The 18138-nt window shown below is 38.8% G+C and overlaps 1 protein-coding gene across 3 annotated transcripts in view; it reads left to right on the top strand.

Moving 5' to 3' along the window:
* SALL3 (spalt like transcription factor 3) overlaps nt 1-18138 on the top strand; it is a 47415-nt gene that overhangs the window by 15561 nt on the left and 13716 nt on the right. Inside the window, exons 2-5 of one of the 3 annotated variants that reach the window (XM_051798872.1) lie at nt 1-1953; nt 2170-2510; nt 3508-3762; nt 8110-8190. The exon at nt 1-1953 is cut by the window's left edge and continues 984 nt beyond it. In XM_051798872.1, the coding sequence (XP_051654832.1) occupies nt 1-1953; nt 2170-2510; nt 3508-3762; nt 8110-8148 (2588 nt within the window). In that variant the 3' untranslated portion in view covers nt 8149-8190. Of the gene's footprint in view, nt 1954-2169; nt 2511-3507; nt 9704-18138 lie in introns of those variants that run through there. The other 2 variants (XM_051798871.1, XM_051798870.1) reach the window with 2 other exon arrangements.

Raw genomic sequence — 18138 nt, 5'->3', positions numbered from 1 at the left:
CGCAGCCCCAGAATGCTTCGACTCCACCTTCAATAGGACATGGAAGCCTCACCTCAGTGTCCAGCCTGCCAAACCCACTTCTACCTCAGACTTCATCAAATAGTGTGATTTTCCCCAATCCGCTGGTTAGCATTGCTGCAACAGCTAACGCCCTCGATCCTCTGTCTGCCCTTATGAAGCACCGCAAAGGAAAGCCACCAAATGTGTCAGTGTTTGAACCCAAGTCAAGCTCCGAGGATCCCTTTTTTAAACACAAATGCCGATTTTGTGCCAAGGTCTTTGGAAGTGACAGTGCTTTACAAATTCACCTCCGCTCGCATACAGGCGAAAGACCTTTTAAGTGTAACATATGCGGAAACCGCTTTTCCACGAAGGGCAACCTGAAAGTTCATTTTCAGAGACATAAAGAGAAATACCCTCATATTCAGATGAACCCTTATCCTGTTCCAGAATACCTCGATAATGTGCCCACCTGCTCTGGAATCCCATATGGGATGTCTCTGCCCCCCGAAAAGCCGGTCACAACATGGTTAGACAGCAAACCTGTTTTACCAACAGTCCCAACTTCCATTGGGCTCCAGCTGCCCCCCACTATACCTGGTGTGAACAGTTACGGAGATTCTCCAAGTATCACTCCTATGAGCAGGTCACCCCAGAGGCCTTCTCCTGCTTCCAGCGAATGCACTTCTCTATCCCCCAGCCTCAACACTTCTGAGTCAGGGGTTCCAGCATCTGCTGAATCCCCACAGCCTGTTCAGAGTGGCTCATCTCTGACCAAGACAGAACCTGTCACTCTGCCTCCCACGAGCACACGGCTCGGGGACCTTTCTGCAGGTGGGCAAGTTTCTGCAGCTTCCACGTCTTCAATTCCTACTGCTGTTACAGACAGTAGCGTTGCAACAAGCCTCCCAAACCCTGTGCTTCCAGTAGTGTCTGACCAGTTTAAGGCAAAGTTTCCATTTGGTGGTCTGCTAGACTCTATGCAAACGTCAGAAACCTCAAAACTACAACAGCTAGTGGAGAACATTGATAAGAAGATGACAGATCCAAATCAATGCGTCATTTGTCACCGTGTGCTTAGTTGTCAGAGTGCTCTCAAGATGCATTACAGAACACATACAGGAGAAAGACCATTTAAATGCAAAATTTGTGGACGTGCCTTTACTACAAAAGGCAATCTAAAAACACATTTTGGAGTTCATCGAGCGAAGCCACCACTTAGAGTACAGCACTCGTGTCCCATTTGTCAGAAGAAATTTACAAATGCAGTTGTTCTTCAGCAGCACATTCGTATGCATATGGGTGGGCAAATTCCAAACACGCCACTACCAGAGGGCTTCCAGGACGCCATGGACTCAGAGCTTTCCTATGATGAAAAGAATGTTGACACACTGAGCAACTTCGATGATGACATTGATGAAAATTCTATGGAAGAGGACCCAGAACTAAAGGACACAGCTAGTGACTCATCCAAGCCCCTTATCTCTTACTCTGGGTCATGCCCTTCTTCACCACCTTCTGTGATCTCTAGTATTGCTGCTTTGGAGAATCAAATGAAAATGATTGATTCTGTCATGAACTGTCAGCAGCTGACCAGTTTAAAATCCATAGAAAATGGATCAGGGGAAAGTGACCATTTGAGCAATGACTCCTCATCTGCCGTTGGTGATCTCGAAAGCCAGAGTGCAGGCAGCCCTGCAATGTCAGAATCTTCTTCCTCCATGCAGGCTTTGTCTCCTGTAAATAGCAATAGTGAAAGTTTCAGATCAAAGTCCCCTGGTCTCAGTAACCAGGAAGAGCCACAAGAAATACAACTAAAGACAGAAAAACCAGACAGTCCACTGCCCACAACTGAAAATGGAGGCGCATTAGATCTGACATCCACCAACCCAGGAAGACCGGTCATCAAAGAGGAGGCTCCTTTTAGTCTGCTGTTCCTGAACAGAGAACGTGGTAAGTTTAAACGTACTGTTTGTAATATCTGTGGCAAGCCTTTTGCTTCTAAGAGTGCATTGGAAATTCACTACCGCAGCCATACTAAAGAACGTCCATTTGTTTGTACAGTCTGCAGTCGTGGGTGTTCCACTATGGGTAATTTAAAACAGCACTTACTGACGCACAAATTAAAAGAGCTGCCTTCTCAGTTATTTGAACCCAACTTTACTCTAGGTCCCAGCCAAAGTACTCCTAGCCTGGTCACCAGTACAGCACCTACCATGATCAAAATGGAAGTGAATGGTCACAGCAAGCCGATCTCTTTGGGTGAGGTTCCCTCGCTTCCAGCTGGAATCCAGGTTCCTGCTGCACCACAGACAGTGATGAGTCCGGGGATCACCCCTATGCTGGCGCCCCCCCCTCGCCGGACTCCCAAGCAGCACAACTGTCAGTCGTGCGGGAAGACCTTCTCCTCAGCAAGTGCACTGCAGATACACGAGCGCACCCATACCGGTGAAAAACCGTTTGGTTGCACAATCTGTGGTAGAGCTTTTACCACAAAGGGGAATCTTAAGGTAAGAGGCCACATGAAACTGTAAAAGCTTGGGGAGGGGGGTTTAAGGCACTGCGCTTGAACTCAGCAGATCTTAATGCCTAGTGTTTGTCCCAAAGACAAGTGAGAAGGGAACTTCAAGGAAATGCTTGCTGTACAGTGGTGGTCATTATGCTTCCACTGTGTTGACGATAGGGACTGGAAAGCAGCTGTGCAGTGATGCGAACTTTAAAACTGGTTCCAGGTGTACATGCAGGCATGTTGTAGTTCTCCTGACAGATGTAAAGGCACACCCATTCAGCTGATGGACACATTCTGGCAGTTCTTACGGACCATCAATGCAAAACAACCTCACTATAAACCAGAAACGGAGAGCTTGCTCAGCTCCTTGGGTGCCTCCCCAGTTTCTGTTTCCTATTCTGCTTTGCAGCCATTGCAGACTGGAAAGCGGTTTCTCACAGATTGACAGCAACTTACTATGGGACTGATGGCTCTTATTCCTGCAGGCTGGTTAACCATCAGGACACAGCCTGGGGAATATGTGTTTAAATGTCCTTTTTAAAAATATTAAATTTAGCAAAGTAATTTGTGCCTCTGACATGAGATAAAATACTATTAAAGTAGAACAAGAAGAAAAAAAGGGGAAGGGCAGGAAAAAACACCCATCTCCTAGTACAAATAACGCCCTTGGTAATCTTCAGCATGTGAGGACTTCCAGCTTGCATGTGAAATTGTCTAACCTCAGAGACTATGTACTCTTTAGTCTTGCAGCACGGTGTTTGTTTTCACTGAGAAGAAGCAAATGCACATTGAAAATCTACTACGGAACTGGGTTTTCTTTGTGTGGGCTGACTGGACTTTAGAATTGTGTCTTAACTGGAATTGATTTGTTTTCAATGCGAATTAAAAGGCATTTCTTTTAAAAAGCAAGTGCAACTGTAAGTAACATCATTTCAGGCCAGACACCTCTTCAGAATGTGCTAACTTGAGGGTGCTTCTTGTCCCTGTTTACTCTGCAGGTGCACATGGGGACTCACATGTGGAATAACGCCCCTGCACGCCGCGGCCGCCGCCTCTCTGTGGAAAACCCCATGGCTTTGCTTGGTGGCGATGCACTCAAGTTCTCCGAGATGTTCCAGAAGGATTTGGCAGCTCGGGCCATGAATGTTGACCCCAATTTTTGGAACCAATATGCTGCAGCTATCACTAACGGACTTGCTATGAAGAACAATGAGATTTCTGTCATACAGAACGGAGGCATTCCTCAGCTCCCAGTAAGTCTAGGCGGAGGTGCCATCCCACCTCTAAGTAACCTTACCGGTGGCATGGACAAATCTCGCACGGGCAGCAGCCCTCCCATTGTCAGTCTGGACAAAGCAAGTTCTGAAACGGGAGCCAGTCGTCCATTCACCAGATTTATTGAGGATAATAAAGAGATTGGCATAAATTAAAAGCATTCATTCTGAGTAACTGTTGGACCACTACTCTACACAACACTTGTCCTGTTCCATGTACAGCTTTTGAAGTTAAGCATTAGTTTCCTGACCTAAATGCATAGGTTCCCTTTAAAGTTTTACCCATAGCAGAAATACATAACTCTATGGCTGCTGAAAAGTTGTCTTGCAAGATCTGCATGGTACTTCTTTCAACAGTGAGTTTGACTGTTACTGAGAACTTTGAAACCTTTTAATTTAACAGAAAACAAACAAACCAGTCACAGGATAACTTCATTAGAAACAGAAAGAGGCTAGTCTATATCCACTTCGCTTCTTACAAAACTTACTATTACCTGAGAAAGGGGGGCTTCATTACAGCATTCTGTCACACTTATTTGCTGGTTTTGTTCAAATTAGTTAGAAACTTGGACTATGTTTTTAGGAATCTTAATCTTAAATAAGTGATTTAGTACCCCAATGCTGTGTATTATTACAGTATCCTTGTCTGTAGTATTTATAATGTTAAGATTATGCGGGTAACAGACAATATACTAGCCCCAAACTTAAATGAAGCTTTTGTACTGCAAAATACATCTGGCTATGTGATTTTTTTTTTTTAAGCAAGTTCTGTTTTACTATGAATAAGTGGTTTATTTCAATGCAGGCAAAATTGTGAAGTTTTATTGGGAAAGATAGCATGCTTTTCATGTGCAAGTACCTGTCAGTAACAAACCTTTTTTTATTTAAATATTTGTAGCTGCTATGTGGACAGTTGTTCTATTAAATGAAAAAATTGTAGTGTGGATTTTAGCTCAATGATTGGAAAACAAGTTACAGACAAACCTTAGCACCATAAATTATTCACAACATTATAAACAGTTGTGAGTAAATACTTTGTGTCATAAAAGCTGTACAATAAAAAGGTAATGTTTGTATAATGTGGTTGCAAACTCTTAATTTATACTATTGCACTTTTAGTATTTTGTACTAGGGAGGTTTGTCTATAATTTGAAACTGAACAAAAATGTAATCTATTTTATAAATAATACTTTGACGTAAGGAATAAGGAGGAGGACCCTGTTGCAGTTTCTTGTTTTCTAAGGTCAAACAATGAGAGATCTCTATTAATTAAGCAGAAAAGTTGCAGAGAACTGTCAGATCCTTAGGAAATATGGGGCCTGCCATTTCTTAAAAGGAAATGATTCTTTTAACTTTTCTACGAAGCCCACTTAAAAGCGTGACCGCCTCCGACAGAATTCTGATACAGTTATCTTAGGAGTGTGATATTAATACAAGTCTAGGATAGAGGAAGGAGAACATTTTGTAGGTTTAATTTTACTGTAATCTTTTCTGTCTTTTTCACACATAACCATGAGAAAGATACCAACTGCCTAATAATATTAGAACAAAATAAGAACTTTGAGGCAGCATGAGCAGTAGTAACATACAAATGTTCTGTATTTATTTCCAACTCTGTCTGATTATCTTTTCAGGTTTCTCCAAAGCACAATGTACTCTGATTAATCAAATATAATTTTATGTTGATTGCATTGTTGAAATGACACCAAGTAAACAAAGGGAATGGTTCCACTCATAAGTTAGGCTGGGGATGCTGAGGAGACTGGGGCTTAATCAAAACTTGAACAGTAAATGTTTTGTGTACTACCTCATTTTTGTGCATTACAAGCATGGTGGAGCTGACACTATGAACTTCCGTCCAGCAGAATTGCTTGAGGGACATTATGGGTAGCTGGGTAACAGCGCAAGGAGTTTTATGCCCCTGAAGAACGAATCAGACAGTGAGGTCTTCTCAGTTGATACTGAAAAATAGGACAATCTTTCTTATACAACAGAAACCGTTACTGTAAGAGGATGGACTATTTCTGCCATCACATAATGGAGTGAAAAGAGGTTCAAAGACTTAGCTGTTTGTTTCTGTTGGAAATGAACAATGAACTCTACAGCTCCATTTTCTACAATGATGAGGTAGAGATATATAGATATATGTATCTCTCTACATAAGAAAAATTTTGTGTCTGTAACACCTCTACAATATAACATCATTTTTTGCCACAGTGTGTGGGTGGTTAGAGGTGTTTCCAAGCATAAAAAAAAAAAACAAACAAAAAACCAACAAACTGAGGTGGCTTAATGTTGCTGGATTCAGCAATTGAATGTTTTTATTTATCTGTGTAATTTTTGGTGTGACTTTTTTTTTTTGTTAGTATTTGGTACCATCTAGTGTTATCTCTGTTCCCTAAAGGATGTGTATAACTTAAAAAAAAAAAAAAAGGAAAGAAAAAAAAAAAGAGAAGAAAAAACAAAAAAGGAAAAAAAGAAAAAATCTGTAAAGTGTTGTAAATAAGATGGTTGATGATGGTACAGTAAGACTGACCCCATTTTGTATTCAGGGTTAGGCCATTCCTCTCTGCATGGTGAAGAGAGACACTATTTTTATACTGTGATACCATGTAGGGCTAGGAGCCTCCCTGAAACAGCTGGGAATTGTTACCTAGATCCAATATTTTTTATTATTAAATCTTGTTGGCTTGACACATCTACTGATTGAAATGGATGTCTTAGTCTAGGTTACTATTTTTGTCATATGGAATTGAATAAAATGCAGGATGTAATATTATTTCTGAATTGCGTTCCTTGATTATTCTAATAACAGAGCAAGATATGAGACTAAGGTCACTTGTGGTAGATTGGTGTCAATGACTTCTAATCATCGCATCTGAAACTCAGAATAAGGTCGACACCTTATATTCAAATGTTTTTCTAATTTATATTAACAGTGCAAAGGGATAGAATTATTAAAACCTCTTTTCCCATGAAAATAAATCGTTAGAGCATTTATCGCAAGACAGTAGAACAAAAAAAACCAAAACGACCAAAACAAAAAAAAAATATTTTGGAGTGGGGAAAACAGACTTTGGAAGGACTACTCTTTCAAATTAACTGCTTTCTGAACACTTATCGTGTATTCTCTACTGAAAAAACCTCCTTTTCATCTGCCTAATATCCACAATATACTGCACAATAAAATCTGGGAACAAATTTATCAGGAGCAGTTCAAATTCTAAAATAAAACAAAAAGGAAAAAAATTGACAACTCGCATCCGTTCATTCCAAATGACATAACCTGTACATTTAAACCTATGATTTTGTTTCATCTTTTTTTTCAAGACCCTAATTTCTCAAAGCATGTCTAACTTTAACCAAATTATTTTTTCACGTTGATTTAAATGAAAGTATTTACATTCTTAAGGTTAGGCATGTGATTAAGTATCTCCTGCAAAAAAAAGTTGTATGTTCAAGTAACCTTCAAGCTGTTATATTCCGATGTTGGATGCCTGTTGCATTTAAAACGGACAAAAGATAAATAAAAGAGAAAAATCTGTATTAATCATCTTTCAGTGGCCTTGTTATGAAGATACTGTGTTTTATAAGATGAACCCAAAGAAGGTATGAGTTCCCTCAGGTGACTCAACAGCAGTGATAGGTTTGTGCTTTTCTTCCTGCATCTACGTCCCTGAGCCTTGCTGAGAGAAAACATGATATGCAAAAGAGGAGGAAAGCAAAGGAGCACTGATAGTTACGGTTCTGTTCGAAACACGAGAGGAAAATTACCTGCTTTCCCCTCCTCCCCCCCCCCAAAAAAAGGATGAAAGCAGAATGGTATTATTTTTAAATATGTATGGGTTATTTATTTTTATTATAGGAACACATGAAGTAATAAAATGTGCTACACAGATAAAAATGGTCAAAGTCTGTTGAATTACAGATGTTTAAAAATAGAACCATGTAGGAATTCTGTATGTTTAGAAAAATTGCTGGTTATGATTTTTTGAGGGGAGGGTTATTTTACTACATGAAAATTCCAGCAAGGCTTTCAAACTCTTCAATTAAATTTTTCCCATGAGTTATTAAAAAGAGAGCATTTATGACAAATGATTGACATAACTAAATTTGTATCCATTTTTTTTCCATTTTGTATATATTAGTCCTCAATATATTTTCTGTCCCTTTACCCGTTTTGTCCTTTCTCTCTTGGCAAATACTTTGTTTTTCAAAAGCTGCATTTGTACTGTATTTGTGTTGTCTTTAATTTACTTCTCTGCATGTACTCTGTCGTTTGGAAGATACTGTGTTTTATTTTTTCCTTTTTCTCTAATTCTGCAGAGGTCAAAAGAGCTGCCTGTTTTTTACGTCTTTGTGTAACACTAGCATAATGAATGATGAAGTCTTCAGTGATGTGATCAGGTATGTGCATAGCTCACAGGATTTGCTAATAAACATGCCATTCACACTCCATCCTCCAGATGAAGGCATGAAGTTTGTTAGTGTTGCTGGTCTAGGGCAGCTGCAGATGGACAGGAGGATGGAAATACTGATCCTAACTTCACTGTGCCTGCTTTTATACCACTGAAGCTCCATGGGCTTCAGTGGAGATACTCTAGGTTTATTCTGGTGCAAAAGGGACTGCTTCCAGGACCAGATGTCTTGCTTTACTTCACTTATTATCAAAACAATGGCTAGCTATACAGTCTATTTTAAAGTATGTCTAAGCAAAAACATTCTGGACTTTATTTTTAAAAAGAGGCAACTATACATAAAATATATATTTTAGTACATTCCACAGGATTATCCCAGTTTTAAAGGAGATCCTGAAAGCTGAATCTAAAAAAAAATATAGCTGTGTCCCTTAATATACAATTTGATGTCATCATACAAGTTATCAGTGTATTCACATAAATGAGTAAAAGAAGCTGTAATTTTTACTTAGAAGAATGGGAGACTCTTGCTATGACTCTGCTACACAAGGTTGGCACTTACAGGGAAATCCCTTCCCTTTGCAGATATTAAAGGTATCAGCAGATTTATGAAAAGGAAAATACATGTTTGTGCATGTTGCAACACCAGTGTATAGTATTTTATTTTTTCAAAGGGAGAATGTCTCAATTGACAAAGGGACAAATACAAAAGCCAACAGTGTTTGGCTATGCCACTGGCATAGTTTGAAGATGTGGGCAAGTCAGTAAATAGACTCAGATTTTGCTTGAGAATGAGATACTTCTGGGGCCTCTGGGAATCAGGGACCGAACTCCCCTTGCAGCTTCAGCTAGCACCTTGTAGTATCGGGATGAGTTGCCCTATCAGTAAGATGGGGTAACACTTTTGTACCTACCTCACGAGGGTGTTGTGAGGAATGGTTTTATGTTTGTACAATTTTTCAAAGAAGGAAAATGCTTGGTATTATCACTGATTTTAGAGAGTTTACAGTATATGTGCTATTATTTATTATTTGTACTCCAGTAGTATATATGAGATCAGTCAGAACTGAAAGGCCTTACCCTAAATGTTGTACACTCATCTAGCTGGGATTCATACAAAATTTTACTCAGTAACATTTTGCAAGGGAGATATTTCATTATCAGCTATCTATTTGATTACTATAGGGTTTAATTCAGTTATTTAAGTATTCAAACTGATTATCAGTTTTAGGTCATGGCAGAGAATTATTTGGTATCACATTTTGTTTTGAGCTTGTATTGATTTTCAGAAAAAGCGCACCAATTTTCTGTGGATAATCTAGATTCAAATCTTGCTATCAGTGGAATTCTACTGTACTTTTTGCTATTAAAGCTAAACATTAAAATACATGTGTGTGTATATGTTATTATAGACCAATATATAATATATCTATATACCTATAAAAAGTGTATGTTTTAAATTTCTTTAGCTGCTTAGAATTTCTTTCAAACCATGTGTGGCATATTTTGCTCCAAGTGTTGCGCATTTCAGATTTAACTTAAACATTGTTTAATTTCAAAGGTAATGCTTACTATCATTGGGATGCTGAACAGAAAGTAATTTGTTTCCCAGATTGGCAAACTATAGTTAATATTTTGTACAGGTATCTGATTTACAGTACTGTGTTGAACAGCCTCTTTATCAACTGTTCATGTGCTAAATATATTAACTCAGTTAATTCTATTGATACTCTTGACTGTTTTATTTGATTATACAGAAAGTTTTTGGTTTAGCTTTGTAAAAGTTGTCTTTAGTGATGTTAGTCTGGCTGATTTCACTCAGGCGCATCACAGAGTAAAGGTGTGAGTAATGGTGGGTGAATCTAGCCTAGAGAATGTCTCTTTTCTCTCTGCACATTACTGACATCTCTCCACCACCTCGTTCTGGTTACCAGCCTCTCTCGGGTGTTAATTTCACTCGTGGCTCAGCCAATTTTGTCCAACACTTGGCACTTTTTCTGCTACAGTGCACAGTTAATATGGGACCTATAGATATAGTAACATAAGTATTGTATTTAAGATAGGCTGGTGGTGGAGGGTGTAAGTGAACACCTATGCTGAAAGCCATATGCAGTTACCTGTTGTGTGCGGCAAATGTGCACATAAAAGGATGTGGTCATCAGGAGGTTTTTATCACTTTATACTCTCAATAATAGGCATGATATAGGAGGTTTCTGCTTTTTAAACAACCCTTGTAAGAACAGTTATGAACAGATACCTTAAACAGGGGAATATACCTTTTCAGGTAAGAGTTTTGCAGTCTTTTGATTGGGACTTGCCTTTTCTTCTGCCCATTTTCTATTAAATGACTTTTCCCAACATAGCCTTCTAGATCACTTCACAGTTAACATTTAGTCCTTCACCTGGGTTTTAATCTGCCATTATCCCATTCCAAACAGGCTTACTGAAACCAATGGGTTTTATACTAAGACATTAGCTAATGCATCTAATGGGTAGCAGAATTGATTTTCCTGTGCATTTTGGAAATGTTCTTAAAGAATATTCAGTTAAATCTTGAAACAGTTTCTCACGTTTCTTGTGTCATTGAATGTGACACCTATGCCAATATTTGGCAGCAATCTGGTCCAGTCTGTGGTACTTTCCCTTACACTGGGCAGCCCAGTGCTCCACAATTTACCCTAGATAAACTAATGACACATGCCAACCAGTATTACTCATTGAAAGAAATTTTTTTTTAGTATGTTATCAAGCATCTGATTGCAATAGCTGCAATTCCAGCCTCACAGAAGGTAGATTAAATGAGCCTGGTAGTCTCTGCAGCCTACATCTTACCTCTTCCCCAAACCCTACTATCTTCAGGAAGCAGTTTGCCATTGTTTCCCCTGTGATAATATATCTTCTCTTTCTTTTCTGCAAAGTAGTTCTGCTATGCTCATTTCTTTGGTTTCATTGTCTTCCTGTACATGACCATGTTCTTCACATGTTTTCTTTTAAGGTAGTGTTAGATTTGCCCAATTCACACATCGACCTTTGTATTATGTTGAGATTAATTTCTTTTATACTTTTGGGGCCAGGTCGTATTGTCACTACTTATATCTCCACCTAATTCCAATTAATTTCTCTCATTTCTGTGAGTAGAAGATACTGCACAATGAAGCGAAATTCAGCACCCTGAAACTTGGAAGAATTTTAAAATGTTTGTCCATCAGGGATTACTGCACACTCACATATTGAGCGTTCAGGTTTATTAACCTCAGCTTTTGGACTTTTTATACATATAACCAGTTCCACTCTTAGTTCCTTTATAGCTGGAGATGTTTTTAGGCTGATCATGGTTTTCCATACTTTTTAAAAATAGCAGCATATTACTTTTCCCAAAAACCTGCATCATAGTAACATTTACTTAGTGGCTAATGTTTTCTATGCAACAAGTAAATTGTAATGAGTTATTAAATTTTGCTGTTATTTCAGTGGAACAATTCACATATAATGCCAAGATGGAAGTAAAGCTCAAATGAGTACAATAAGTAGCTTTTTCTTTCTGCCTTTATATCTCTAGTGCTAAATGGGAGAAAAATAACAAGATCTTTTACCACATGAAAAGCAACCAATATAGATATCATGACAATAGTGATGTTAAGGACAAACAGTACCAGAATTAAATACAACAGAAAATACAAGAATTTAAGATACTAGATTTTAAAAATATACGTAGTAAGGAAACAAAAACATACTTCTAGACAATGAACATTACCTAATTGTTAGTAGCTCCCTAATGAGCCTTATTTTTTTTCAAGGATTCATTTATCTGAAGTCAAGAGAAGCTGGGGGAAGCCGAGCAGCGTGTCCCTGGGTTCAGCTTCTTGTTAGACTTTCTCATCAGCTCAGGAAATACTTATTCAAGCTCAGTTGTTAAGGTGGAGGAGGTCCTGAAACCAGAAATATCATCTAGTCAATTTTAGTGTGTGTGAATATCCCAAGCACATTTCCAGTTTATCCCTATTCCATGGTCTTAAAAAAAACTGGAATATTTTATTATTTCTAAAGCTTACCATAGGTCTCCGAAACAGGAAAGAAAATGACCCTTAGCACATCCTGATAATTGTGTCTGTGAAAGGATTAATCTCTTTTACTGAGCAGAGATATTCTAATTTCTGCAGATCACTCCTAATTTACACTGGTATGAGCAAAATCAAATAGCTATAGTGTCTGTATCATCCCTTTTTCATCAGAGCAAGGTACTTGTCTTTTTTGTTAACCATAATTTTTTCTGTTACAAGTCACAGTACATACTGGAACAAACGTAAGATAATCAAGATATATCTATATTTCTGTATGTAACAGACCCATTCCCAATCTGGAGGCCACCTGGCCCAGCAGAAGCTGCTTCCATACAATTTCAAATGCTTTCATTCTCTTGGAAAAGGATGGTTAAATCCAAAGGGAATATTAGGATTGGCCTTTGGTCCCACAATCCTGCTTGGATATTGAATGGGAGTGTGTCCCTCAGCCCATGTCAAAACTGCCCATGAAGATGTTGCTGGCTGATGGGGCAGTTCCTGGCCTCCTGCCCTGGCCATGGTCAGTTCAAGGAGACTGTCAAAGCCTACGAGGGCAAACATTTCTTTGGAGAGGAGTAAAATATACTTTTAGGTGGAGGCATCTTCTATCCTGCCTTTACGTAGCTAAAGTAACCAGAATTGACTCTATGAGACCACTCCTTTCAGCATCTTTCTCTCTTTCCATTAGGAATTTGACCCATCTTACATGGTTTTGTAGTTCATGTCTCATGCTTCTGGAAATCTGGGCTTCTTCTACCAACTTTCATGTGTGAAAAGAGAATTGTTCCTTGTAGGTTTTCTGAGAGGGTTTTCCAGATCCTGTGAAGCTGCCAGAACATCTTTTAGCACATGTTTATTCATTATTTTATCTGGGTTTATTAGCTAGCCCACTCTTGTTCCAGCATAAGAATATACACATGGTTATTCAGGAATAATATTTCCTGAATACTTGTGTAGACAGAGTAGTCCCTTAAGTAATGAGTTCAATTAGGCTAAGATACACTATGTAGCAATTCAATAACAAAAGTCCTGGGAGGTAGGGGGAGAAGAGGCTTGCCAATTGCTTACACACAGTATGCTGGATAACAACTAAAGACTCCGTGCTGTGGCATATTTGGCACATGCTGGCCTTCAGTTATGCCTAGCAACTCCCAAGGTTTGAGCAGTTCCTTACTAAGGTTTCAATCAAGGAAAAAAAAATAGCATGGTGTGCAAATTAGTAAGACAACAGGCTCCATTTGAAATCTCTGGGGATGTTCAGTCTTACAGAATACCAGCATCCAAGAAAATCAATTTATCTTCCATTTTTGCCTAAAAAATTGTCAATAGACAGTTTAATTTACCAATTCACTACCTTGAATACAGGGTGTTGGATTCAGAACTGTAACTTAGAGAAAATACTCTCAAAACCTGAAATGCATACAATTTGGCAGATTTGACTTGGGAATTACAACCAATTCAACATTTGGTTTATATTTCTCATTACCATTGTTAAAACGTTTAAATATTTATTCTAAGAAGGTCAGTTAGCTGCATTTTAAATGGGCTAAGCATTCTACCATGTTCCTCTGCCGTGTTCTCCACCATATATATTCTTTTGAGAGAATAATGCACTGCAAAAAATGCCTAGAAATCATTTGGCTCTGCCTGTAGTCCAGTGAGACAACGCTTTTCTGTTTCCCCTTCAAGTGCCATCTCCTTTTGAGGAAACTGTTGTGTAAAATACAGAGACGTTGCTCATTTTTTAGAGAAAAATCCTTCAAGATTTAAAGTCTACTTCAAGTTGTTACAATGACTATTCAAATAAAAACAAATCCCAGAACCTAGCAACACTACACTAAAATAATATGGAATTGAAAGATTGTTATGCCAATACCTCTCAGTCATCTGCCTTTCAAGCTTCTGGTTTTGTGATAGCAATGGGATTTTGCCTGCCAGAGCATTAAGCATTGTTCTACAGTTTCTGAGGAGGTGCCTGCCAGTCAAGCCTCTTGACAGCTCCTGGGGTTAAGTCTTCAGAGGCTTGAGATATTGATACAGATTTCTTAGCATTGATTTTTTTGGAGACTTAAAATGTAAAGTTTCACTCAAATGCGTCAAATGAATTACCTTATTTTAGTTGTCGTAAGTCACAGAGTCAAAGGAAAACTTTGGGTAAAAGTTTTCAGAAAGCAGATTTCAGCTGCTGAAATCATGCCACAGCTTTGGAATCTGTGTTGAGATGCCATTCATGGTCTACAAAGGTTAGAACTTGCCCACTGGGTTGGGATCACTGAGCCATACCATACCTGATTGCTGAAAAAAACACCCAGCAAAAGCAAGATCTTAACAGCATATCGGAAAACAGAAAAAAGCCCTTGTTTCTCCATTGCAAGACAGAGATTTGGCTGTTCTCCTGAGCACTTAAAATTGATGTGCTATAGTTTTCATGATTAGAGCATTACAGTAGAGCTGAAGCTCTGCCAGGGATTTTGATATGGATTTTTTGTGGTTTGTTTTTAACTCATCTATATGCCAGTTCATTAACATGAGGTAAGCTTTTCTCAGCTTGTATTTGACTTCTGCTATCATTATTCTTATAACTGGCTTCTTTCCATGCTATTTTGTACTCTGGCAAATTGTACTGTTCTGTTCACAGGATGTATTACTGCATAACTAGTTGTAGCATAAGTGAAAACATTCAGAGAAATCACCAACACCCATCACATTGCTGGTTTTATTTGTTTATACATCAGTTAATGTACTCCTTTATATTCTTACCTTTGGCTGAACAGGGTAAGTTTGTCTACATTTTTTTTCTGTGTACATGTATAAGTAGGGCACAGTCTTGATAGCTGATCCTCTGTTCTGAGACCAAACTCCCACTAGCTTGTGCCCAACTCTGAAGTTTGTATTTCTGTTGGAGTGATGTATCCACCTTATGTAGTCCTTCATGAGTTATTTTGTGGTTAATATGTAGGAACTGGGAGGGTATCTTTTTCTTTCAGAAGGATTCAGAGATTTTTAAAGCACTGCTAACAAAATGATCAGAAAAGATTGTTTTAAGTTGCAGCAAAAGCTGGAGGTGATAAGTGACATAAAGCAAAGTAGGCAGCCTTACCACAGCACAGAACTAAGTAAGCAGAAGACAAGAAGGATTCATAGGAAAAGGAAGGAAGGGAGGAAGGAAGGAAGGAAGGGAGGGAGGAAGGAAAGGAGGGAGGGAGATATAAAGTGATAGAGAGCTATCTGGGCTAGTCCACATTTAGTAAAAACTCTCTTTTATACAATGCCTTCAAAGAATACAAGACAGAAGTAATATGTAGTGCATATACATTGTGTGCAGACTGCAGGCTTTTAATTAACTGCTTGATTTTTCTTATGTGCCTTAAGACAAACCTTACTTACAACTTATTACTTTTCTTCAGTATTTCACACTCTGAAAATCACTCATTTTTAATTATCAGCCCTGCTTTTGCCTCAGTGTCAAACTTTAAAGCTATAATTGCTCCACTGACTGCTATAAATGTTGGCCTATTGCAAGTTACAGTAGTACCATAACAAATTACATGGGCTCATTCTGGATATATAAAATGCATCTCACCTCAACAAAACTCTTATCTAGGACTATCACCAGCACTTCAGGACGCATTGCCTGTGTTTTGATCTCATAAAATTGGCCTTTCAGCCCTTCTAGAGGCTCAATTGTTGCTGTAACAGTGGAAGAGTGTGTATTTGATGGATTTGTTGTAATTTGGCTTTATTGTCTTTGAAGAAGCTGGGTGGACTTGCTGAGGAAAATTCTTGAAATGCTACTGAACAGATTCAGGGAGAGACTGTGGATAGACAGACCAGTGGAGTCCAACAGTCACTGCACATCTGTTCAGCTGGTATCTTTGAGAGACCAAAAGGCTGAAGGGAAGATTGTGAAGCAGACAGCCACGCCTCCAGGATGATGGAAAAAATGTCATAGGGTTGTGGGGAAATTTGGCAGACCTTTCTGCTTCTCAGTTAGCGACTGGTTTGAATGAAGAATACACCTACAAGGCTGCTGTAGGCAGAGAATTGAGTGTAACATAGTTGATTTTGTTCTCTCTAACTTCCTCAAGGATATTTTTCTATTTAAAAACTTGTTTAAATAAAAGAGCTTTTATTCAAACAAGCTTTCCTGAGTTGGGGTGGGGAAGATGCTGAGGAGGAGGCAGATTTGCCACAAAGCTGTAGTTGAAACAGAGTCTTGTTACCTTCTGCATGAGCACAACACAGCAGTTTTCTTAGGCCATCAGCAGCTCTTGGAAATGCTCTCTCCTCATTCATTCAGCCAGAGTACAAATACAGCCAGAACCTGTTTCTCACTGTTCTGAGCTTCTGCAGCTCCCAGTGTCTGCACAGGTAGGGTAAGAAGGAAATGAGGAAGGCTTACATCTGTCCTGGGGGGAAATGGTAGTAAAGAATATCTGAGGTAGCAAAGCAAATGGTAAAGAATATCATTCCTCATTAGTTGACATGCTTGGGCAGGAGGTGGAGGCATTTTTTCCAATACACAGCTCATTGCAGTTAACTGCCTCCAAGCCGATTTCTGACTTTCTGATAGTATTTTAAACTACTCAGGAAATGCTGTTGGTGGAGAGCAAGGCTTTCCTCTCATGTAGACCTTCTTCCCATGCAGAATGAACTGTAACTGAGCCTGTAGATACAGTTGCTTTTATATGGTGCCAAATACAATTTAAAATAGTGGTCACTTACACACCTGAGAAGTGGGGAGCAGGATGTGGGGAGGGGCTCACACTTGCCACCTCTGAGTCTCCCTGGGTCTGGATTAGTTTGCATGATTCACATTGCTGCTCTTCCCTTCTGGATGGAGTAGTTGGGAAATAAAAAAGGGCTGAAACTGGATGAAATGAAAATATTCTAGTCTGGACATATGGAATGAATTTACCTATGGGCATTAGTCAACCCTGTTCTTGCATATGTGCAAGCATATTTTGTACTCAAATCAGAATGATCCATTTTAAAACTGTATTTAAAGAAAGAGCAAATAATTGTTTAACTGCCCCATTTCTGAAATACCTGGTTTTTTTACAATGATGACTTGTGTTTTCCTATGCCACCAACATCTGAATTCAGCTGTCAGACTTGTGCTTTCTTCTGTATCGCTTGGCTATGCCAATTTTAGGATCAATCTGCCTATCTAATGCTATTGAGCTCCTGAATACGTGCACATTTTCTACCCTCCTCCCCCACCTTTTTCTCCCCTTTAGTTACTACCAGTGTTTGTGAACCATTATAACTCCACTTCTGCTGGTTTAATTAAATTTACCTATGGAAAACAAAGACATGAGATCTGGCAGTTAGGGAGCTCAGGGACACAAGGTGATCTGTTACTGAATAAAGTGATGCTTGAGAGGTGCTATTCTTTTTGCATCATCATGATCATCAGATAAGGAAGAATCGTATGACACATTGCAAGAATGCTTTGAGGAAAGTGAAATTCTAATCCTTTCCCAACATAATCATAATGATGTAAATGTATCCCTTTATATGGTGTAAAATTGATTTTTCCTTTCTGTTAACAGCTGTACAGTTTCTGTTCTGCACACATTTTTCTTCAAAACTGCCTAGTTCCCTCTGAGTACATTGTTGTTTTTCCCTTCTCCCTTCTTTAAACTCATTCGTTTTTTATTTATTTTGTTTGCCATCCTGACCCTTGGTAAGGTTAAAATGATTATTCAGCAGTTGTGCACTGTTGAATTACCAGTCTTTTGTTCCATGGTCTATTTTGTTGTTAGTGTACTCCATAGACGCCTTTGACTCAATTATCGCTGATATTGTTAATCTCTGGGCTACTCAAGATGAATTCCCAAACTGTATAAAGATGACATTGGTCTTTTCTATTC

Source organism: Manacus candei, unplaced genomic scaffold, assembly GCF_025592945.1.
Source record: "Manacus candei isolate 608988 ecotype Guabito, Panama unplaced genomic scaffold, ASM2559294v1 h1tg000049l, whole genome shotgun sequence".
In the NCBI taxonomy this organism is placed as follows: domain Eukaryota; kingdom Metazoa; phylum Chordata; class Aves; order Passeriformes; family Pipridae; genus Manacus; species Manacus candei.
The sequence above is the reverse complement of the archived record's forward strand: the minus strand, read 5'-3'. Positions and strand labels throughout refer to the sequence as shown.